The sequence below is a fragment of the Orcinus orca genome, chromosome 4 (genome assembly GCF_937001465.1).
Source record: "Orcinus orca chromosome 4, mOrcOrc1.1, whole genome shotgun sequence".
Taxonomy (NCBI): domain Eukaryota; kingdom Metazoa; phylum Chordata; class Mammalia; order Artiodactyla; family Delphinidae; genus Orcinus; species Orcinus orca.
This window is the reverse complement of record NC_064562.1, coordinates 18748535-18771921: the sequence shown is the minus strand read 5'-3', so window position 1 is coordinate 18771921 and position 23387 is coordinate 18748535. Positions and strand designations below refer to the sequence as shown.

The window sequence follows — 23387 nt, the reverse complement described above, 5'->3', positions numbered from 1 at the left end:
CTAGAAGTATATAATTATGATAATGATAGCACAGCTTGGATTTACAGAGAATTCCCAGTGTACAAAGTACACTCACCTTCATTATCCCCAGAGATAACAAGGCTTGAATCCACACAGGGCAACTCCCTCCTACCAGGAGACTCAAGAAACACTTAGAAGAATGTGCTGAACTCAGTATTTCCCCAAATTCCCTGGTGAAGAGCATTACCTGAGCCCTTGTTAAATAATCAGATTCCTGGACCCCGTATAGACCTATTAAAAATGAACATCTAGGGAAAGGGCCTGGGAATCTGTGTTTATGACAATAGCCCTAGGTGATTCTCATCACCAGACAAGGGTAGAAAACACTGCTCTGGAAAGATTTCCATTGTCCTCAGTGACTCAGTGCTGGCAGTCCTGGGAGGACCCAATGACCAAAGTGCTGGGCATTTATATGTTGCCAGAGGTATGTCAACAGCCGGGTGCAAAGAGAGGCTGGGTGCCAGAGGTTCTACCCAGGCTACATCCTTGCTCCTAGAGCAGTACTCCAGATGGTGGTGAATCCTGAGGGACTGAGGAGTTAAGAGGAAGGGGCAGGGTGTCTCTCAGTAACAGCGATTGACCCCCTTTTTTTTTGGCTGTGCCAGGTGGCTTGCAGGATCTTAGTTCCCTGACCAGCTAATCGAACCCGGCCCCTGGCAGTGGAAGCCCAGAGTCCCAACCACTGGAGCACTAGGGAATTCCCTTGAGCCCCTCTTAATTGTCTTGGGCCCAACCTAGGTTTGTAGTTTGGAGGTGTTCTTCCTCCCAGGAGGGTTGACAGGTCCATTAGTATAACAGTATAACAGAGCTATTCCTCTACTTCCCAGAGAATATTCCCTGCTCCAGGGAAGCAATGGACTAGCTTTTCATGATCTCATCTAAAGCCATGATTATACGACTAAGTATTAGCAACTCAACTCAACAAAGGCACATAGTACAAATAAATAGCATGACAGTTAAATCTCCTCGATGCAATTGTTTGGGAAGAATCTTTCAAGTGTCTGAATAAATTTTAGTCTTGGAGAGAATGTGGTGGTGACGGACCCGTGGGAGCAGAGGGGCAGGTAGAAGCTGAAGTTCTAGAAGCTGCAACTTGAGACCTTTCACATTTCTGGGGTTAGATAAGGCAGCAAGGTGCTAGGGTTCAACGTGCTGTACTTTGGTTAATCCTAATTCATCATATTGAAGGACGATGGTTCCTGTTCTATACCTCAAATTTTAGCTTCCCATGGTGATATTAGGTATTTATAGAGCAAATTTGAGCATAAAATTTTAGATTCCCAATGATGTTGTGCCTTTTTTATTTTTAGAGGATAAATGACCATTGAATTGAAATAAAACAAAAGTTAGCTTTTAGTTTTAAACCATTACTGTGTATTTTATTTCTAATAACAGTCATGTCACTCTGGGATTGATGAATTTGAAGAAACGTGGAAATTTATTGGCTGTGGCTGTGAATCTAGTGATGTGGAGGTGCTGGATTTATGTATGTTAATTTGATTCATATGCAAGTCAAAACATGCATATTTTTAATCAGCAGATGGTTTAATATGCTTTCCACATTTGTAAAAAATGAAAAGTACTGCAAGCTATTTTTTGCCTTGTCACTCATTCTGTTGACAGTATTTATGGTGAACCCAGTGAATGTGGTGCATTTGGGTATAAGACAGAGTTACAAACACAGTAGAAAATAGATCCCTTTTGTAGGAGAAGATAGGATAAGCGTGGACACAGATTTTGCTCACTTTATGCTTTGAGGAGTGTTTCTCTAAGATTGTATGTGTCATTTGAACCTTTATGACTCAAGTGGATTTCTTGTATATTAGAATTTCAGAGCTGCTTTATAACTATTTTTGTTTGACCTTCCATTGTCGTTTTGTAGTAAAGTTATTCATTCATTCACTCATATATTCAGCAAATAATATTATACACCGAGCACGTGTAGCATACTTGCAAGGCAACACACTACACAAAAATTTGATCCCTGCCTTCAGGGAGTTTGTGGTCTACTAGAAAAGGTTGCTGAGTGATTGATATAAAACCTCAGATCATCAGCTTAGAAGGTAGCTAATCCTCTCACCACTGTATCCCCAACTCACCGCAGCTCTGTTGGATTCTCCTAGAAGTCTTGAGACGGCCCAGAGCTCCTCTGGGAAGAGAGAAACACAGGTGGCTAGTCTCCTGTGTGAGACTGTGCACTAGAGAGCAGCCTCAGCTTCCTGATACCTCTTTCCAGAGGGTGTTCTGCTCTCAACAGCCTTTGCTGTGTTGCTCCTGATCAATTAGCAAACAATTACGTTTACAGGGGCAGCTCCTTGTTTAAAAGAATGCTTGGATAAATCCCTCTGTAAAACAGATCCTTTTGTATGCAATCATCTCTACGTTTATTTTTACACTTCTATTAGATTTCCTAAAGTGGGGACACACACAACTCGTAGCCTTAGAATGTATATATTGGACATTTAATTTTGATCATATTTAGACTTGAGTAACTTATTTCTATATTTTGAAGTATTCTTCAGTTTGTTATTTGTTATAAATGTAGACATTTTTTATTGTGCTAAAATATATAGAACATAAAATTTACCATTTTAACCATTTCTAAGCATATAGTTCAGTGGCATTAAGTATCCACAGTGTTCTGCAACCATCACCACTATTCATTTCCAGAATTTTTCATCATCTCAAACAGAAACTCTGTATCTATTAAACAATAACTCTTCATTCTCTTTCCCCTCAGTCCCTAGTAATCTCTATTCTACTTTGTGTCTCTATGAATTTGCCTTTTTTAGGTACTTCATATAAGTAGAATTGTACAATATGTGTCCGTATGTGTCTGTCATATTTCACTTAGCATGTTTTCAAGATTCAGCCATGCTGTAGCATGTATCAACATGTCCTTCCTTTTTAAGGCTGAGTAGTATTCCATTGTATATATACTGTATCTTGTTTATCCATTCATCTATTGAGGGACACTGGGCTGTTTCCACATTTTGGCTCTCCTGCTGCTATGAGCATTGGTAAACAAGTATCTCTTTGGTTCCCTGCTTTCATTTCTTTTGGGTATATACCTGGGAATGGAATTGCTGAATCATATGTTAATTCTGTTTAACTTTTTGAGGAACTGCCAAAGGGTTTTCCACAATGGTTATACCATTGTGGTTAATTATAAATTTTAAAACTTATTCTTTCAGAGTCCTGAACTCATTCAAATAAATGATTCAGATATAAGACATTCAGTCTTCATAAATGGAACTAGTTTTTGTCCCTAGTAGTTGCACCTTAATGCTACTACTACAGAAAAGAAAAAAAAAAAAAAAAAGAAAAGGAAAAATAGAACCGGAAGAAGTTTTTGCGGTACGCGGGCCTCTCATTGTTGTGGCCTCTCCCGTTGCGGAGCACAGGCTCCGGATGCGCAAGCTCAGCGGCCACGGCTCACGGGCCCAGCCGCTCCGCGGCATGTGGGATCTTCCCAGACCGGGGCACGAACCCGTGTCCCCTGCATCGGCAGACGGACTCTCAACCACTGTGCCACCAGGGAAGCCCTGGAAGAAGTTTTTTTATGACTCTGTATCACACTGTACTTCGTTGGAATTGTAGCACTTAGTCCATTCTGACCTGTGTCCTTACCTCTGTCTATTTCTTCCAGTTCAGTCTTAGGGCAGAAATTATGACTACAGGTGCCTTAATGGGAGATGTGCTCAGTAAATATTTGTTGTTGAATCGATTGATTCTGCCTAATAAAACCTAAATGGATATCTGATGAATCTGCTAATATCTATTCCCTGCTTCTGGACATTAAGTTCAATGTTCCACCAATTATAGTTCCATTGGGAAGAGATATATCACAGAAGCAAAGTTTTTAGACGGTGAAAGAAACCAAATGGTGAAAGAGGAAATTACTAGATATGATTAGCATGCCTAGTGTTAAATGGGGGCAGATTTTTATAAGGAATTGAAATGCTTAACTGCAATATAATTTGATTTGGTGATGGATGAAAAGAAGGATGGAGTTTGTGGGGTGGGAATGGAATTTTGAGATTGTTTGGAGGTAGGAGTGAGTTAGCAATGTAAGGGAGCAAGCAAGGATGTTTGTCTTAGGAGAAAGGAAACAAAGACCGATACGTGGTGGAAAAGGAAAACACTCAAGGGTTAGAGATACAGGGCAACGAGGTTAGAATCTTGACTGATAACCACAGCCTGGAAAATGAGTTGGACTTGTTTCTATTTGATGGGGGATTTCTCTGCACTATTTGGGGGCACTGGCAAATGGAAAATGTAGTAGGTTTAAGTTTTTTTCTCTACAGAATGAGATCAACCATACAAAAATATTTGTTAATGAAGAAAATATATCAAAATATTGACAGTTTTCTTTGGAAATGTCATGCGGGAGTCTTTAAAATTTTTTTCTGAATTTTCTAAATATTGTATAATAAGGCTATCCTACTTTGGAAATCAGAAAAAAGTTAACATTTTTCTCTGAAAGTGCAGTTCAGAAGTTCACCTAGGACTTCCCTGGTGGCGCAGTGGTTGAGAATCCTCCTGCCAATGCAGGGGACACGGGTTCGAGACCTAGTCCAGGAAGATCCCACATGCCGCGGAGCAACTAAGCCTGAGCGCCTCAACTACTGAGCCCACGTGCCACAACTACTGAGCCCACATGCCACAACTACTGAAGCCCATGTGCCTAGAGCCCGTGCTCTGCAACAGGAGAAGCCACTGCAATGAGAAGCGCGTGCACCACAATGAAAACTAGCCCCCGCTCGCCGCAACTAGAGAAAGCCCACGCACAGCAACGAAGACCCAACGCAGCCAAAAATAAAATAAATAAGTTATAAAAAAAAAAGTTCACCAAGTGTTGATTAGGAATTTTTTGGTCTAAGCCATTGAAGTAGGCTGATTTAATCAGAAGGGAAATTTACTCAAGGAAATAAGCTAGTTTACGGAACTAGAGGGAGAGCAGAAGAACCAGGAGGACCCTGAAGGTCCCAAGGGCAGCCTCAGACTTGTCCAGGGGCTGCAATGAATGAACTCCAGGTAGTTTTTGGTCTTTTCCTCCCTCTGTGCGGTAGCATGAAGGGAACTTCTGACTGGCCAAATGTGTGTCATGCATCTGCCCCTGGTAAGGTGAGGGTAGGGCCTGGCACCTTGATTCAGAGGGAGGCCTCGCTGACTATTTCCAAAGCAGTAGGAAATTGAGGTGATATTTCCAAAAGAAGGTGAAACAGCAACATCAACAAAATCAACGCCTGTGCTGTCATGTTTTGTAAAAGACAGAATTCATCTTATTACACAAGCAATTATAATTGATTTTTAAAAGTGAAACAACTGTGTTCTACATATGCTTGTTTAATCATATTTATGAGACAGATATGCTTTCTTTTTATGTTCTTCCTGGGGCCCTGAAAACTAGACTTCCTTAATGGGTACGTGTGGGCGTGGGGTGAGAGGGGCACGGGGTGATACTGATTCTGGGGGATCCTTTGTTTTTTAGAGAAATAGAATATTTTAATTTACTCACTTTTTGATGAAAGAACAGTAGGCACAATATTTGATTCATTAACTACAACAAATATTTACATTATGGCCAATTAAAATGTTTTCAGTTGACCTCATTAGATAATGGATTTGAGGTGGAATGACTTGTTTTAATCAAGGTTCTTTGATTTGCAAATGTGAGATACCTACTCCGAAGTAGCTAAAGCCCAAATGGGGTGCAATGGAAGAATTCTGTCTAAAAACTTCTTAAACCTCAAGGATAGGGTCCTCTTGAAGAAATCCAGAAATAGAAAGCCTTTAGCAGGGCCGGAAGCTTTTCAGAGCACAAAATGTACAACAGTTTGCGTGGCCCACGTTGTCAGAGACTCTGCCCCTGTTTCTCTTGGTGTTTGTGCTTCCTTCCTCTTTCTGCAGAGAGAGTGTGAGAGTCTTCCTCCTGGAAACACAGGCCCCTCAGCTCTCCTAAAAAACATCACCTCCATTTCAGCCACATGCAGGGATTCCTTTGTTAAGGAACTCCAACATGGAGAGAGACAGACTCTGGGGCGTGGATCCACCCAGGCCTGTCAGCCGTGAAGTATGAGTGTGGTCGGAGGTGGGGAAGCACCTTGTGGCTGAGACAGTGAAAGAAAGGGGTGGGTGTAAGCTGGTCAGACTGTGCTAAAGGTCCCCCCTGTATTGTTGAAGACGGACAGGAACAGTTGGGGAAGAGAGGAGAGGGGAGGGAAAAGGAGAAAAAGGGTGGTACTGAGAGAAACGTGGAAACACTGGTGGTGATTCAAGAAGAGAAAATCAAAGGGTCAGGAGAGAACGCCAGAAGGAGAGTGTTTAAAACAGAATACTTTGAGCTGCATGAAACTGAAAACCTCTCTCACAGTGCCTTAACTAACAAGTTCTCTCCTGTGACAGGAGGTCCTGAATAGGCTGAAGTCAGCCAGGCAATGATGGCATGAAGCCTGGGTTCTTTTCACTTTCTCACTCTGCCATGCTTGGTATGGTCTTTATTATTGTCAGGCTGTAGAGGACTCAGGTGTCACATCCAAACACAATTACATCCAAGGCCAAAAAGAAAACATCTCTTAGATGTGAGGAAACTCCCAGAAGATTCTCCTCATTGGTCAGAATTGTGTCTCATGCCCATTTCTTTTTTTTTTTTTTTTTTACGGTACGCAGGGCTCTCACTGTTGTGGCCTCTCCCGTTGCGGAGCACAGGCTCCGGACGCGCAGGCCCAGCGGCCATGGCTCACGGGCCTAGCCGCTCCGCGGCATGTGGGATCTTCCCGGACCGGGGCACGAACCCATGTCCCCTGCATCGGCAGGCGGACTCTCAACCACTGCGCCACCAAGGGAACCTCATGCCCATTTCTGAACTGAACATTGGCAAGAGCCAGGTTTGGCTCACCCATTGGAGCTGACCTTCCCAGGCCTATGGCTGTGAAAAGAGGGGGGACATTGGAACATTAGGTGGGTAGACAACCACCAGTGCTGGCCACAGAGAAGGAAAAGAAAAATACAGGACTAGAGGAGCAGAGAGACAGACAGTGAAAGAGAGAGAGGAGGGAGGCAGAAAGTCAGTGGGGAGAGTGAAATATAGAGAGAGTCAAGCTCACTAAATTTGGTGTCTTAGGTTAAAACGCTCTTGTCATATCTTGCCTTTTGGGCAACTATTAGAAGAATGTGCTTTACTTGTTCTTACTGCCATTTGAAAGGCTGATTAACTTTTCAGTAATTAAACTTATTAACCATTTTTTCAACCTCAGAATTATAAAGGAGATGGCTGTAGCTGTCTCCAGGGAGAAAATTACTCTCCTTTTTTTTCCTCCTTAAAATAGGCGAGAATTTATTGAGTCATGAAAGGTGGTGCTGAAATAAATATAATGATTACTTAGTTATTTGTTCATGTCTTTATTTATAATTTTATCTTTGTCATTGTAAAAGCAGTATAGCCACATTAAATAAAAAAGAAACCAGAAACGTGAAAACAAAATCACCCACAATCCCACAGCTGAACAACCATTATTTGTCAAGAATTCACGCCTAACTTTTTTTCATATAATTGCATACAATTTTGTAGATTGATTTGTTTTTCAAAACAGGTATATCATATACATGGTACAAACTTTGAAAACAAACAAAAAATATATTTTTTATATATTGAAAAATAAAGCAGGCCTCCCTCCCATCATATCTTTAGGCCTCTAGTCTGCCCCCTGCCCCTCAAACCACTACTACCAGTTTATTTTCTTCTATACATAGCCTACCCATTAACAAGGAAATATGTGCATATATAAATTTTCCACTCTCCTTTGCCAACATGCTTTATTATTATTATTTTTTACAAGATGGTAGCCTACTCTGTATACTATTTTGCCCTTGCTTTTTTCATATTTTATATTAGAGATATTTCCACAAAATTAAAATTAAACATTATAATGTATTCACACATTGCCACATACTCTTTATAATCATCATGCTTTTTTAAAATTAATTTTTATTGGCATATAGTTGCTTTACGATGTGTTAGTTTCTACTGTACAGCAAAGTGAATCAGTTATATGTATACATAGATCCCCTCTTTTTTTGGATTTCCTTCTGATTTAGGTCACCACAGAGCACTGAGTAGAGTTTCCTGTGCTCTAGTTCTCATTAGTTATCTATTTTATACATATTAGTGTATATATGTCAATCCCAATCTCCCAATTCATCCCACTCCCCCTTCCCCCCTTGGTATCCTTAAGTTTGGTCTCTACATCGGTGTCTCTATTTGTGCTTTGCAAATAAGTTCATCTGTACCATTTTTCTATATTCCACATATAAGCGATTAGAATCATCATCCTTAATGTCTGTAAAAGTTTTGAGTAAATGATTTATCCTTTTTTTTTTTTTTTTTTTGGCTGTGCCATGCGGCATGCTGGATCCTAGTTCCCCGACCAGGGGTCGAACCCATGCCTCCTGCATTGGGAGCCCACAGTCTTAACCACTGGACCACCAGGGAAGTCCCTGATTCATCCATTTTTAAATAAATATTTATCAAGCACCTGAAACATTGGCAGGATGCTAGTAATTCTAAGATTAAAAGGAAATGGTGCACACCCTTGAAGGAGACGTAGCAGAGTGGAAGAGACAGGGAGGGAAATGAGTTAATTACAGGTAGTCTCCAAGGGCCAAAATGGAAGAGTGTAGGAGGGCTTGTGGGGATGAAAGAGGGAGCCTGGAAAATGCTGATCAAAAGTGTTGAGGATAAGTGAGAGAAGAGAGCTCAGCTCACAGACACAGGGCAAGGAGAGTCCTTCAGGTAAAGACCAGGAATATGTGCAAAGCAGAGAAACATGAAGTAGCATCATGGTCCAGGTGGCTACAGGGAGTTGGGTATAGCCCCTACCTCTAGCATCTTGAAGTTGTGGCCTAGTCTTCAATATAAATAATGCTGTGATATACAACTTGCAGCATATAACTTTCCCCATATTTTGGAGTATGTCTCTGGCTAGAGTCCCAGAAGTGGGACCTCTGAATCAAAATGTAGGAGCACCCTGACCTACGACATATAGTCAAAATGCTTTCCAAATGGACAGTATCATTTTATAATGATACCCGCAATGTATGAGCAAACCATTGCTTATTATCTCTATATCTTTATCACTGGTTTGTTTTAACATCTATTTCTTTAATTACTATAAGGTTAATTTTCACCATATATTTATTATTACTCTTTGATGTCTTTGTATGTGATTTGTTTGTTTTCTGTTTATACTCAATAACTGAGATTCTATATTTTACTTTAGCTGTATGAGCCCTACTTATAGATATTCATACTTTTTTTTTTATATTTGCTGTCACTTTTTTTCTTTTTTTGGTTTAGGTTTGTCTAAAATAATGTTTGACACATAGAAGTTTTAGGTATTACTCAGTCATATCCATTGATCATTTCCTTCTATTGCTTCTAAGTTGAGGAAGACTTCTAGCCAGAGGTTTAACAAATAGTATTTTCTGGTTTGCTTTAAAAAATACATTTAACTCATAAATCCTCCTTGGACTTGCTTTTGACATATGAAATGAGAACTCAACTAGCCCCCCTGCCCCAAATTACCAGTGAGTTATCTGAACTTCCCCTTCTCTGTTGAGTTTTATTTCAAAGGTAAATCCTGCTTAGGGATCAGCTCAGTCATCAATTGGATCTAATTTCTAGTCCTTTTCTGAGTTGTGTCATATCAGCTTAAGATAGACCTTTCCTTTGATTTATCCAGGAATCTGCAGGAACTGTTTTATTTATGCACAGAAAGAATTACAATATAGCACCAGTAGGCTTAGGTAAAGCTTGTCAGTGCCTTCCTGTTAGTAGGGAATCTGCTGCTAAGAGCAGACTTTACCTTTCAAGCCCACCAGATTGGTGGTAGTACTATGCTGTGTGTTTTGGGTGGGTGGAGGACACTTTTGAGGGTTATTTCATCCAAACGGCTCAAGTCACTGTTAACCAGTGTCATAATTCTAGAATCTCCTGGTTCTTCCACCTTTGTGGGGACGCTGGCTCCTACCTGTGGCCTCAATATAGCCCCAATTCCTCTCAAGCCCAAGTCTACTTAAGTGCGATTTATTGCAAGAAAAAGTAACTTCTTGTTCCTCCACGTAACAGGTTGTCAACAAGCTAGCTAGTTTTTGAGAAAAGTGAGAAGTAGTTAACCAGGGAAGCCCTAGGACAAAGGTTCTCAAGCATACTTAAGTATCATGTGAGAGCTTAGGAAACATGCAGATTTCTGTGCCCAGTACCAGGTTACACGGGGTGGTACTGGAAAAATTTCCTGATCTCATCTCTTTGTTTCTGAAGCTTTGTTTCTGAAGCTTTCTGAAGCCTTAAAAAAATTCCCACAGATGTTTACACACAGTTCTGAGCGGTTCTTCATTCTTTTTCCATGAAATACTGGTACCCGCTTTTCAGCACCTATGAAAGTGCTCCAGGCGGGAGGCAGATACACAACTATCGGGCACACCTTCTCAGGTAGGGCTCCAATATAATTTCCAGGCACGTTCCATCCTTCCTCAGAGGTCAAAAGCTTAACCGTTCATATCTATAAACTCAATTCGGATTCCCCGGAAGACCGTCCTGGAACGCCTTGCTGGATTCCTTCTTAGAGTTAAGATCAGTCAAGTTCCTTCGGCACTATTCCGTCTCGTGGGAGCATTTGCAATCCGGGTTTCTGTTGTTGGCAACTGGCCCTGGGGCAAGGATTGTATCCCGGGTCAGGATTCCTTTGGGCCATCTCTCCTTCCGCGTCCCCATTTCTAGGATAAGCCTATTTCTCCCGCAGGTGGGGAAGTTGGGTTGGAGCCGCATTGGGATTCGGGGGCCTTTCCTATGCAACCCTCCCGATTCGCTCCCCCCATTTCCCATCTCTCTTTTCTCCCCCTTCCCTAACACCTTATCCTTCCCCTTTGCTCCCAGCAAAGTCTACGACCCCTTTCCTCTCCGGCTCAGTGGCCCGGCGTCTTCTATTGCCACAAAACCGGGTGGTGGAGCAGGAGGCGTGAGTGTGGCTACACCCAGAACGGAGGCTCGTCCGGGGGTCGCGGGGAAGATTCTCACTCAGGATCCCTACTGTTGCCCCAAAGCGACCCTTTCCCCCGCGTCCCTCCAGAAGCTGCCTGCTGCTGCCGGTGGCAGAGGGGGACCCGCTGCTCATCAACCCCCGTCACTCCTCCAGGCTGCTCCCAATGGGCGTGCTCCCCGGGCACCCATACTTCTCCCTCCGCCCGGCCATCCCCCCCACCTACCCCGCTGCAGTGCTCGCGGGTCGGCGGCGCTCCGGACTGGCCTGAGGAGGGGCGAGGATGGAGGGAGCAGCAGGAGCGGAGAGCGCTGAAAGGAGGGGGCGGCGCGCGTACTTCGTCCCACCGCCATCCGGGAGAGCCCGAGCCCGTGCGCGCGCGCACCTCGCTGAGGCTCCGGCGGCGGGAGGCGGGCGGAGCTGCGGGCGGCGCGGGCGGAGCGATCGGCGGGCGGAGCGAGGGGTGGGAGGGAGCTCGCGAGCCGGCAGGCGGGCGAGGAGCGTCTCCTCCAGCATCTGCCGCGGCCGCGTTTGCCCGGACACTGACCGACGGACGGATCGTCTGGCGGACGGGCTTGGGAGCTCGCCTTGTGCTCGGGGTCAGCTCCAGCGAAGCTCGGGGCTTGCAGCACGCGCTTCCCCGCCCGCTCGCGGCCACCCCGGCTCCGCCGGCCTCGGCGCGCGAGGGGCTGGACGTGCGGGAGCCGCTCTCCGCAGGTCGGTCCTTGCGCTGCTCAGCCCCGACCGCTGCGCTGCGGCCCCCGAGCGGCGTCCCTGAGCCCCAGCTCCCCGCCGTGCTGCTCCGAGCAACGGTGCTCAGGGGCTCCAAACTCGGGCTGCCGGGGCAAGTGTCTTCATGAACCCAGAGGATGTCCGGGAAGCATTACAAGGGTCCTGAAGTCAGTTGTTGCATCAAATATTTCATATTTGGCTTCAATGTCATATTTTGGGTAAGTTGGAGCGCTTCTGGGATTTCGACTATCGTGGCCGATCGGTTCGCGACGATTTCCCCCACGTTGCTCTCTGCGTTTACTTTTCGCAGCCCCTCGGGCGCTTGCGGTAGCACGGAGAGGCATTTGCCTTCCGCCTTTTCAGCCTGCGCGTTGGAGAGATAAACATTTAATCCTTTCTAGGAACGCGAAGAGGTAAAAAGAAAAACCGAGCCGGAAAGGGGGCACCCAGGCCTTGGGGTGGCTTTTTAAGGGAGGAATAACGTGGATGCAGATGAAAGAAAGGGCTCGGCAGTTTGAGAGATGAGCAACCACTCGAATGAGATTTGCTCCGGGTGGGATATGGATGTTGGGCTGAGCGTGGTGTCATAACAGGGAAGGCTAATCGGGCAGACCCGACCCTGAGGTCCACCTTCTAACAAGGATCTGATTGGACGAGGGCTTGGCTCCGTGTTGCCGCGGCTGGTCTGTGCCATGTTCAGCGTGTATCTTCTTGCACCATCTCGGGCTTTGTGTAGGATGCAGATGCGGTGGTATACGGTTCTGTAATGTGCACGTAAATAACGCTTCCTGCACGCTCTTCCCCTTCGTCTGGAAAGCGCTCCTTTTGCGTAATGGACTGACCAGTGGGCGTGTGGGCTGGAGGGCTTTATTTCTCTCTCTGTATTATTGTCAGGATAAGAAGAAGTCACCATCAACATATGTTTCAGTGTGTCCGTGCCTCACGTCCTCCTTTCTGAGGAGTGACATAGAGCGGGCCGTTTTGGGGAAACCTTGGAGAAATGCAGAGGAGAAGGTGTACGAGGCATGTTTTATGGGGCTACTGGGAGAGCAAATGCTTGAAGGAAAGATTCAGACCATGCTCTGCTGGCGCTACAATGTGCTGGGCACCTATTTTAATTAGGCTGGGATGCCTACTCTTTTGTTTTGTTTGAATTCTTTTCCTTGATCTCACAAACATGTTCAGCGACCAGACAAAGAGTTCACTAGGACAAGAGGAAAACGTTGGTTCAAAGACCGTGTTATTTTTCCTTTCCTTTCCATCCCATCCCATCCTTTTCCTTACTGGGCACTCCTCCTGTCCCCCCACTCTTCCCCCCATGGAAAGTAAAGATGGTGGCTGTCTGGGGTGGGGGCGGTTCTCCAAGTTGCTGTTCAGTGTAGGTTCAGTGTGAGATAAACAATAATCCAGTCGTGGGATCAATAATAATCCACAACAGTCTTAACACAGGGTGCATTTATTTTGATTCTCCTTTAATTTTGGCCATACGCTGTAGACATATACATCGATGAGAATAGTTGTCAATACAGCTCTTTATATTCTTGTTTTTTCTGCCACACATGTACTAGGCTATTTTATTTTTTTTTTCTATTTTCTGTAGGAGTACCTTGCACAGCTCATGAATGTTTTGCAAAAGGAAATGGGAGGGATTGGAGACCACTTTCTGTGTCAGCATGTCATCTGGCCTCAGGACTGATGATGAAGGGGGAAACATGAATAAATATCAGATCTAGTCTTTCACAGGCCATTTTTGCCAGGGATTGGACATGATTCCTGTTAGCAGTCACCCCCCTCCCTGCAGTCAAACACTGCTACAAATATAGGAAGAAGAAATTATTTTCTTTCCTTGCTTCCTTTTTTTCAACCCTTGTTGGAAATGTTTAAAAGTCACATTTCTGGGTGAGGCATTTTGATTTTATCTGAACTTGAAACTTTCATAACTTTGAGAGTCAAGGACTACGGAATTGGGACTGGATCTTGTTGGCGTAGTGAGTCCAGGCCTCTTGATTCTACTTGAACACTTCCAAAAGTTGCACATTTCAGCAGCCAGGCAACAAAAAGTACCTAGGGGCTTTCTCTGCAGTTTCATATCAGGAGGTGGAAAAGAAATAAAGGGATTTGGGCCTATTTCCCTGACAGTTTGGTGTCATTTTATAGTGTACAGAGGCACATTGAGTATTTTCTGTGGATTAGGTTGTAGCAAAACCTCTGGAACTGTGGAGAGCTTCAAAGAATTGCAGAGTGCTTGCATAGAGAGTTGCAGAAGAGAGTCACGTCTTATCTCATTTCGAAGGTCTTCATCTCTTGGGGGAAGTTTTATGGGAAGCCTGAAAAGAGATGTAGGCTGTGGAACTAAACCAGCTGCCCCAGGCAGAATTGTTATGTAGATGCCTTTGTTACAAGGGCCCTTCTCTTACTCTGTTTTCTACACACCTTGTCCCTCCTTTCTGTGCCTAAAGCCTTCCACTCATATACACCCTCATACCTTTCCTATCCTGCTGTCTGCTTCAAAATTACCCCATATTGGAATCTCTGAGTTTTTAGTACCCTGGTCTCTAGAGTGATGATCAGCAGGAAGGTAGTCATGATACTTGATCCCAGTAACTCAGACTAAGATGATACTTGATCCCAGTAACTCAGACTAAGATCCCAGTAACTCAGACTGGAGAACTGGGGTCAGGAATGGGCAGCCTGCTTCTGTAAATTTGTTACTGCTATTACAAATTCTGTAAATTTGTTTTTGCTACGTAACAAACAACCCCAAAGCTTAGTGGTTTAAAATAAAACTTTATTCTATCTGACAGTTCTGTGATTTGACCAGGCTCATGTGGGTGATTTGCACTTGGAATGGCCCATGCAGTTGCAGTGAGATGTGGCTGGGCTGGAGTTAACTGAAGGCTCACTGGAGTGGGATGCCCAAGGGGGTACCAGCCAGATTTGTTGGCTAGAGCACCTAAACGTGGCCTCTTCCTGTCTCTGAGACTGGCGGAAGAAACTTCCAGCCAGTGAAGGCTACTCCCGGAACTGGCCCAGTGTCAGTTTCATCTATTCCACTGGTTTAAGCAGGAGTGGAGCCTGCTCAGTTTCAAAGTGCTGATGAAGGAAATTCCCTCTTTTGTCAGACAGGTGTCAGGGTCGTGTGGGTTGTGGCCATCTTTGGAAAATAGAGTCTTCTGCACTGAGCCTTAATTTCATTTATAAAGGAAAGATAACATTATCCAATAGAGTTGCAGATTCAAGGATGCAATCAGATAAGATATTACCCAGCACAGTGTCTCAGTATTTAACAAATGGTGAATATGGTCTGTGTCATTGTCTCCAGATTTTGTACGAGTTCCATCCTGGCTATAAAACTTCTAGAATACCTTAGCCTGCTCCTTTGGCATCATTACTACCAGGTAATGATGCTCCTCTTAATATCTACCAAGGAGATGAGGCGAATGGATTCCATAGATTGGATCATCACGTATTTGAAAACAGCACTCTGGATCAGTGGAAGCCTTGAATGACTTGGGAGAACCAAGTCATTTTTCTCTTCTCTTTGCTGTACAAAGATTAGAAAGCCTTGGATCCTTGAGGCCAAATTTCTCTTTGATGTGCTTGCAAATATTACATTGTATCTTTAAGTGGAGGTTTATCCAGGTTTGATGGCAGAATGTTGCATCTCATCTGTTTCCACAGGGCTTAAATTCAGAGAGGAGAGAGATTTAGGGAACCTTGCCGGGGGCATAAGTATGAAGTCTTATCTTATGATTCACTATAAATTGTAAGATGTTCTGGAATGACGATACATCAGCAGTTTATAAGTCATAATTTTTGTTTTAATTTGCTAGACATCTGTTAGCTTCGATGGCAACCATATGGGAGTCTAAACTGCCTTTTGAATTACAAGGAGATGGTAGGAAGAAAGCTAAATATGGTTATGAAAGTGTCAAATGGGAAAAGTGTAAGAAGGGTGTATAGACCTAAGTGGGGAAAGTAATTGAATACTGACTTGCTTGCTCTGGCCTCTCACTCCTGGGTCAGTGAGAAAGCACTGAAGCATTCTCACTTGATGATATGCCTGGAAGATTGAAGTAAAGCCAAGGGGAAAAGTTGGAAAACCAAATAATGTTTCACCCACCAGAAAATTGCCGAGGTGAGCTCATTTAGATGGATTACTCTGTCTTACTTAATATGTCCAACAGTAATCGTTAGTCCCTGGCAAAAGGTGAAAGTAACCTGTATTTTAACAGATCTTTGTAAGTACGACGTCTTTCTTCTAAGCATCTCAAAGCATCTTCCAGGCATATTATGACATCTTTGTGACAGATGTAGAAATTGGAGAACAGAGACGTGGAGTGACGTTTGAAGAACATATCAGGGTTCACTTTTGGAGTGTTAAGTCTCTTTCAATAACTATAGCCCTAGCTTCTCATTTGAATCTTATTTTAGAAGATGCTTGTTATTCTAAACTAAAACATCAAGTAAGTCATTTACATCTGTTCATAATTGAAAAGTGATAAAGTTTTTGCATATGTCTCAACACCACCCGCAAGCACACAAAAGTTAGGATGAAAATGTTAAAGAGTATGATAGAATAATAAACTATTGTGTAGTCTACTGAAAATTCATAAATGAAAAATGGAGTATTAAAGACTGTTATTAAAGTGTTATTAAAGTATTAAAGTGTTCTTGAGTCACATGCTTCTTTCTATGTGTAACACTGATGCCTGTCTTAAAATTCTAACTACAGGCTGCTGAATCACCATCCTTCTCTAGAATATAAGGTCTCCAACTGCAGGGACTGTCTCTCAGTTATTTTCATCAGCTCAGTGTCTAGCATATTGTCGGAAACAGTAGATGTTTAATAAATTTTGTTGAATGAATGAATTATGAAATCATTGGCGAGTACATAGGCATCATCTCCTCTAACTTACTATTCAGTGAGGCATTTTCTCTCGAACATCCTGCCAGCCCTCCTTAGGATGGATCTGTTTGGGGACCACTTTAATCATTTGAGAGTTTCATCTTTCCTGCACACTAGGTGTAGTTTTCCCTTGGAACTTCCATCTTCCTAATATACTGTTGTTGATTTTTAATTTTATTTGGAAACTGTCTCATACCTGCAGAGAAATTGCAAGTAGTACAATTTGTTTTTATCCTGAATCATCTGAGAAAAAGTTGCCAGCATGACGGCTATAACACCAATACTTCAGTGTATATGTTCTAGGATGTTCTCCCAGATAACCACAGTATAGCCATCATAGCCAGGAAATGACCACTGATACATTACCACCATCTAAATCTTAGATCTCATTCAAGTTTCCTGGTTGTTCCAATCATGTCTTCTAGAGCAAAGAAATTCAGTTCAGAAGACACGTTGTATTTAGTTGGATCTTTTTAGTCTCTTTCAGTCTTTCGCTGTCAGGTTCTTGACACTTTTGAAGATTTAAAACTAGTTATTTTGTAGAATGTCCCTCAGTTTGGGTTGGTCTGCCATTTTTTCATTCTTAGATTCAGGCTGTGCGTCTTTGGCAGGAGAATTACAGAAATGGTGCTGCGTTCCTCTCATTGCATCCATCAAGTGGCACTGATTTCTGTTTGTGTTTGTTCCATTAGTGATGATGGTCACTTGATTAAAGTGTTGTCTGCCACATTTCTCCACCATAAAGTGACTCTTTTCCCTTTTGTAATTTATACATATTTTGTGGCAAGTTATTGTGAAATTATGTATTAAAAAGCCCATTCCTCATCAGAATTTTGATCGATTTGATCTCTTTTGTTCCAGTATGTTTTAATTAAACTGTTACTCTCGTTACTTACTTTGATGTTCCCATTAGTTCCAGGTTTGGCAGTCAGTGGCAGTCTTTTCATGCCCTTTAACTCCCATCCCTCTTTGAGCCCTTCTTTGCTTTCTGGCAGAACAACATGTTCCAAGCTCATCTTTTGTATCAGCCATTTCTCCAAGGAGCCCTGGTTCCTTTGCATAGAGAATGATATTTAGAAGCCAAGATCTGGTTGCTAAGTGTGCTCATTGCTTTGAGGCTATCACCACCCCTGGGGCCTCTCAGTGGACAGGACTATGGAATATGTGTATGTATATACACATATGTACGCATACACACGTTTACATCTGCATTGCTATATCCAGCTATATATTTTGAAAACCACGAGTTCACACTGGTATCTCAAATCCCTATCTGACACGACAGGGTTTATTTTAGGTTTTTCCTTTTCCATATTTATAACTCCCTTCTTTGACAGTAAGAATCCTAGCTCCAATTGTTCTTAACGATTTACTTATTTGATTAAATCTCCCCTTACGTAGGCAGTCTTCCACTGCTGCCCCTGCCCCTCACATGGTTGCCCTCCTTAACTGCTTTTGCTCCAGCATGCCGTGCCACAACCTCCTTCCCACCATGAACACCTTTCTCTGATACCCTGCTCTGGGCTTCCACATCCCTCCCCAAACCTGTTCCTGGACAAAGGCTTACCTTCCCTTGTCCCCACTTTAGGACTGAATATTTCAGGAAGGAGAAGGGGAAGGGCCTAGGTTACTCTTATGCATACAATGTAAGACTTATCTCCCTGGGCATAGACCTTTGTTATTTAAAAACAGCCATGATGCCATTCCTAAACCCTCTGCTTTCCATCTTTAAAGGCTCTTGGTTTTTCCATGTCTTCTTCATACACTATTTCCAGATGGTTCTTTGCCCTGATTAAGGTACTCTGCCTATGGTCCCATTTGGACACACCTCCGTGAATGTCGCGACCAGAATGAAACATGTTTTTCACACACCATTCCTACCATCCAGAGAGCGGTGGGTTGTTATTCCCAAACTCCCCCTTAAGTCTGTAGCCCAGAAGGCAGAGCCTGGATTCATCTTTGAGTAAGTTACTCTCACACATTATTTTCTCAGTTGCTCATCTAAAATATGGCGAAAATAATTCCAATAGCTTGCAGAGTTATCCAGTATTAAACGGGATCATGCATATGAAGGTGCTTTCTACAAGGTAAATCTCTCAGTACAAATAGTAGTTGTTAACCCAGGCTAAACTGCATATGCTTTTCCCGGTAGCCAGAGAACATAGTTGGCTCAAGTTGTGTTTCTAGTGAAATGAAACCTTCATCTCTTTTTCTAGTGAACTTCTGTTAAACCCATCTCCCTAGACTAAGTGCGAGTCAGAAGCCCTAACCCTCCAGTTAATTATTTGAATTTAGATTTAGTACTACATATTTATTCCATTTAAATGTCTTATTCTGACCCGGTGGTTTTCAAACCATGCTACCAGCAGCACTAGGCTTCCTTGAGGTGTACCGGGGCCTGAGTGGGTTTCTGCCCTCTCTTTCTCCTGGAGAAGCTCAACCAGTAGGTTTGATATTTTGAGATATCGTGAAGGGTTTTGCTTGCAAAAAAGGGGTCTACTGCTTAAACAAACAATTGAAAACCACCATTCTAGCCTTCAGATAATTTTAAATCTTGAAGGTCAAGGCATGTTTAGAAAAAATTATTCCTCATATGGGTTTTTCTCCTATGGGTTTTTCTTCATGCATAGGACGTCCCTCTCCCTGATCAGGGGTGACTTCTGTAGGATTAGTTGATATTTCAGGTGCCTTTATAGGCACAGCAGCATAACCAGTGAATTGTTAGGAAATTTCAGTCTGATTCTGAGTCTGTAAGTCCGGGATGGGGCCCTGGACTGATTCTGTAGGTCCACCAGGGAATCTGATTCTGTAGGTCCAGGGAATCTTGATTCTGTAGGTCCAGGATGGGGCCCTGGACTTAGTGGGGATTTTTTTGGTTTTTTTGTTTTTAATCCCTGCAGGTGATTTTTGCCTTTTGGGAGGTCTGAGGTCTTCTGCCAACATTCAGTGGGTGTTCTGTAGGAGTTGTTCCACGTGTAGATGTATTTCTGATGTATCTGTGGGGAGGAAGGTGATCTCCGCGTCTTACTCTTCTGCCATCTTCCCCCTCTCCCCCGCTGCAGGTGATTTTGATGCCCAGCTGAGGTGGAGAAGCTCTAGCTCGTTTTTCTTAGCAAGATGTGGCATCTCTTGCCATTACTCTCTGGAGGGGGAGCTGGGAGTGGGTGGTATAGGGCTATGACCAAATGTGACTGATTTCACCAGCACATGAAGCTAGTGTTCTTTGCTTATGAGAAAAAAATAATGTGGCCTATTTTATCCCTCATGGAATTGTTTTTATTAATCCAAAAATGCCAGTTTATTTTTAAACCTGAAAGCCCTAAAAACAAAACGAGAAAATCTCTGCTAAAGAGAACCTCTTGTGCTGCAATTAGTAGGCTAAAAATTAGCATCATATTGGGATAGGAGCTAGTTATTTATTCGACAGGAACATTGAAGAAATAGACATTTGTTCCTTTGCCCTTGCTGTCCTGCACACTTCAGCACAGTGGACTGGGTCTAACCACAGCTGCAAGACAGCAAACGATCCTCCCCTCCACAAACCAGCCTCCCTGTCCAAGGTGCCCTTCCTTTCAGGCTGTTTCCAGAGGCTTCCTTCCATGCCCCCAGCCCTGAGTATCTTGATCTGGGGGTAGGAAGAAGGGGAGTTGCTTTCTGCACCTCTGTGGCAGTTCCGTTGACTTCCCTCTGCTGTCATGCCAAGCAGGGACATTTCTTCTCTCGTATCCAACTTTGCAGCACTGTCACGGAGAGCTGACAGTAAAGCAAACACAGGAGACCCAAACCTGATATTTGTCAGTTTTCCTTACAAAGAAAAGTTTCAATGTAGAACATTCAGAGTGTGCACAGTAAAGTTTTTCATTTTTTCCCCTGATGTCTTCCTTTTCATCTACCCCTTTTAGAAACAAAAAAATTAGGTATTCAATTATGGCTAGGCACCTACAGTGGAAATCTTTTGAAAGAAATAAAATTTTGAATAAAAATCTAAATGATTTCTCTGAGATGTTTTACTGGGGCATATAGTTATCAGCACTCCTAAACAAACATACCCAGAATGGCGTACACATCCTGTGGTTAGCGCTGTGGTATTATCTGTCTGTACATAAAGGATTGTTAATTATGAAATGTAAGGTATAATTTTTAAGGAATGTAATCACCAACCTCAATAACAAAATATCAATGGTATTTGGAAGTGTTTGGCCAAACATTTTGGCTCTTCTCATTGAAAAGGCATAGTGATGTTGTATACCTCTTCCAGCTACTATTTACTATTTGGATAAGTATTGCAAGACACAGGGCTCTTTTTACTTGTTGAAAAATTTCTTTCTAAATTATAGTTGGCACTTAGTCCTGAATTTCTAAAAATCTGGAGGGAACAGCTGTTGTTCTAATAAATATTCAGGCCAGCTATTTTAATGCTTTGTACTTAAGTCATCCTAATAAAAGAGGAATACTTGACTTAAGCATTTCTCAAAGTATAATGTTTTGCTTCCAACAAAAATTTCCCCCAACTGTTAATATTTCCCCCAAAGCAGCCTGAAAACTTAATTCTGCCAAGTGAGTAGTTCTAATCACTCCTGAAGCATTTAATGCCCAAACTCAGTTTTCCTGTTTTAAGGTACAGTCCTATCAATATAGCTCAGTCCCTTAACATGTGAAGATTCCGCAGTCACTGACCTTTAAGGAAGATTCTTTATAGGGTCGAGTATTAGAGAGTGATAGAAGGTTTATGCTGGGTTGGGCATTCTGGTGCTCTGGTGGTAGGCAGGCAGAAGTCTGGTGTTAAGAAGTTTGGGTTTTGAGTATGTCTGGATTTTTACCCAGCTCCATTCGCAGGCTTGTGACCTTAGACAGGCTACTTAAGGGCATGTCTCCCATCTGCAAAATGGCGTGCTTAGCAGTAGTATTAACGTTGTTATCAGTAATATTAGGACCCAACATCTACCTCAGAGTCATGAGGATTAGAGGAGTTAATATGTATAAACTGCTTGGAATAATCAATAGGTATTAGCAATTATTACTCTATTCTCCTCAACACCCATAATTTCATTTGGTGGTTTTTTTTCCTTGACTTCTTTCAGAACCATTACAGTAATCTTACATTGTAACATGTATTTTTTGTTCTCTGTAATGTTCTGCCTACATAAGTACATTCCCAAAATAACTAAAGGAAAAAAAAAGATCTAACAAATGTTCACAGTGTTCTTTTCATTGTAATGAATAGCATGTAATTCTTATCATGGATACCAGACCATGAATTCATGTCTATTGTTTGTTGTTAATTTGCCCATTTTTCTTTACCCGTTAGCTTCACTCTTCTTCATTTTCTTTGCAAAATGAAACTGTCTCATATCGGTGTTTTGTACTGGGAAGTTGAGTTTCTGATGTTGGACTCTGGTGTTAGGCCTAACACCGGGGAGAAATAGAAACATTTTATTAAAACCTGTTAAATCGGGATATTGTGGAAATGCCTAGATGGCTATAAGTATATATATTTAGCTTTTATGGTGTCATAAGTCCTGTATATTTTGGTCATTGTTTTCCTCTGTATTTGCGACACAGTCTTTAGGCTGTGAAGGTGAACACTGAGTCAGCAACACAGGTAATTCAGGCTTTCCCCTTGGATGTCTTTCCAACCGATGAAGGAGTAGGATTTTGGCCTGAACTACCTGGATCATTGACTAATTGGGCCATCTATATTGGGAATGAGTGACTGCCTGGCTTCTCCTTTGAAGCGTTACTGGGATGCCCTGAGAGCTGTGCTCTTTTGCTTCCAGTACTATCACCTGACGCAGAAGACCTGGGCTGCCCTATTTCCAAAGCATAATTCTCTCTCTAACGGGGCTCAACTCTGGGAGAAAAGGCCAGGACATGCTAATTCAGTAGGTCCAAGGAGCCTTGGCACTCATTCCCATGCTGAAGATGTGCAGAAAGCCCCCAGCCCTTGAAGGGGGAGAGGAGGGATGAAGGGGAGGGTTAGGTAGAATTTTTACTGTAGTATTCATTAGTAAAAAAAAAAAAAAAACAAAAAACTGTAGTATTCATTAGTGGTTGAGAGTCCGCCTGCCGATGCAGGGGACGCGGGTTCATGCCCAGGTCTGGGAAGATCCCACATGCTGCGGAGCGGCTGGGCCCGTGAGCCATGGCCGCTGGGCCTGCGCGTCCGGAGCCTGTGCTCCACAACAGGAGAGGCTGCAACAGTGAGAGGCCCGCATACCGCAAAAAAAAAAACCCAAAAAAGATGATTTATGTGGCCTGATAGGACATCATAGGAGCGTGCTTAAAGTCATTTTAGCTTACTGTAGCATCCCCAACGCTGCCACTTTAGACCCACTCACTGACCTCACAATCCACTGATGATTTGTGACCCCCCGTGGGGAAAGCACTGAGTTTTCTCCTTGTCGTCAGCCCTCCGCTAGTTGGTTTCGTTGAGGGTCTGAAGGATGGCCACCTGATAAACCGAAGCAGCGAATCTCAAAGCTCAGGCATTTGCAAACTGCCTGCATGGTTTTGGACAAACTGTTGTGCCACCCCAGTTTTGTAAAATTTAAGTCACGTGGGAATCTCGTTTCAAATGCAGATTCTGATTCGGTAGGTGAGAGAGGGGCCGAAGATCCAGGACCTTAACGCGCTCCCAGGTGAGGCTGGTTCTTCTGGTCCACTGATCTCATTTTCAGTTTCAAGGA

At 43.1% G+C, this 23387-nt stretch overlaps 1 protein-coding gene and 1 pseudogene across 3 annotated transcripts in view; one reads left to right on the top strand and one right to left on the bottom strand.

Moving 5' to 3' along the window:
• The window catches only part of LOC101283124 (macrophage migration inhibitory factor-like), a 481812-nt pseudogene that overhangs the window by 371041 nt on the left and 87384 nt on the right, over window positions 1-23387 (bottom strand).
• Window positions 11870-23387, top strand: part of TSPAN5 (tetraspanin 5) — a 173382-nt gene continuing 161864 nt past the window's right edge. For 2 of the 3 annotated variants that reach the window (XM_033400380.2, XM_004276997.3), the window contains exon 1: window positions 11870-12010. In XM_033400380.2, the coding sequence (XP_033256271.1) occupies window positions 11930-12010 (81 nt within the window). In that variant the 5' untranslated portion in view covers window positions 11870-11929. The remainder of the gene's footprint in view (window positions 12011-23387) is intronic. The other variant, XM_033400379.2, reaches the window with a different exon arrangement.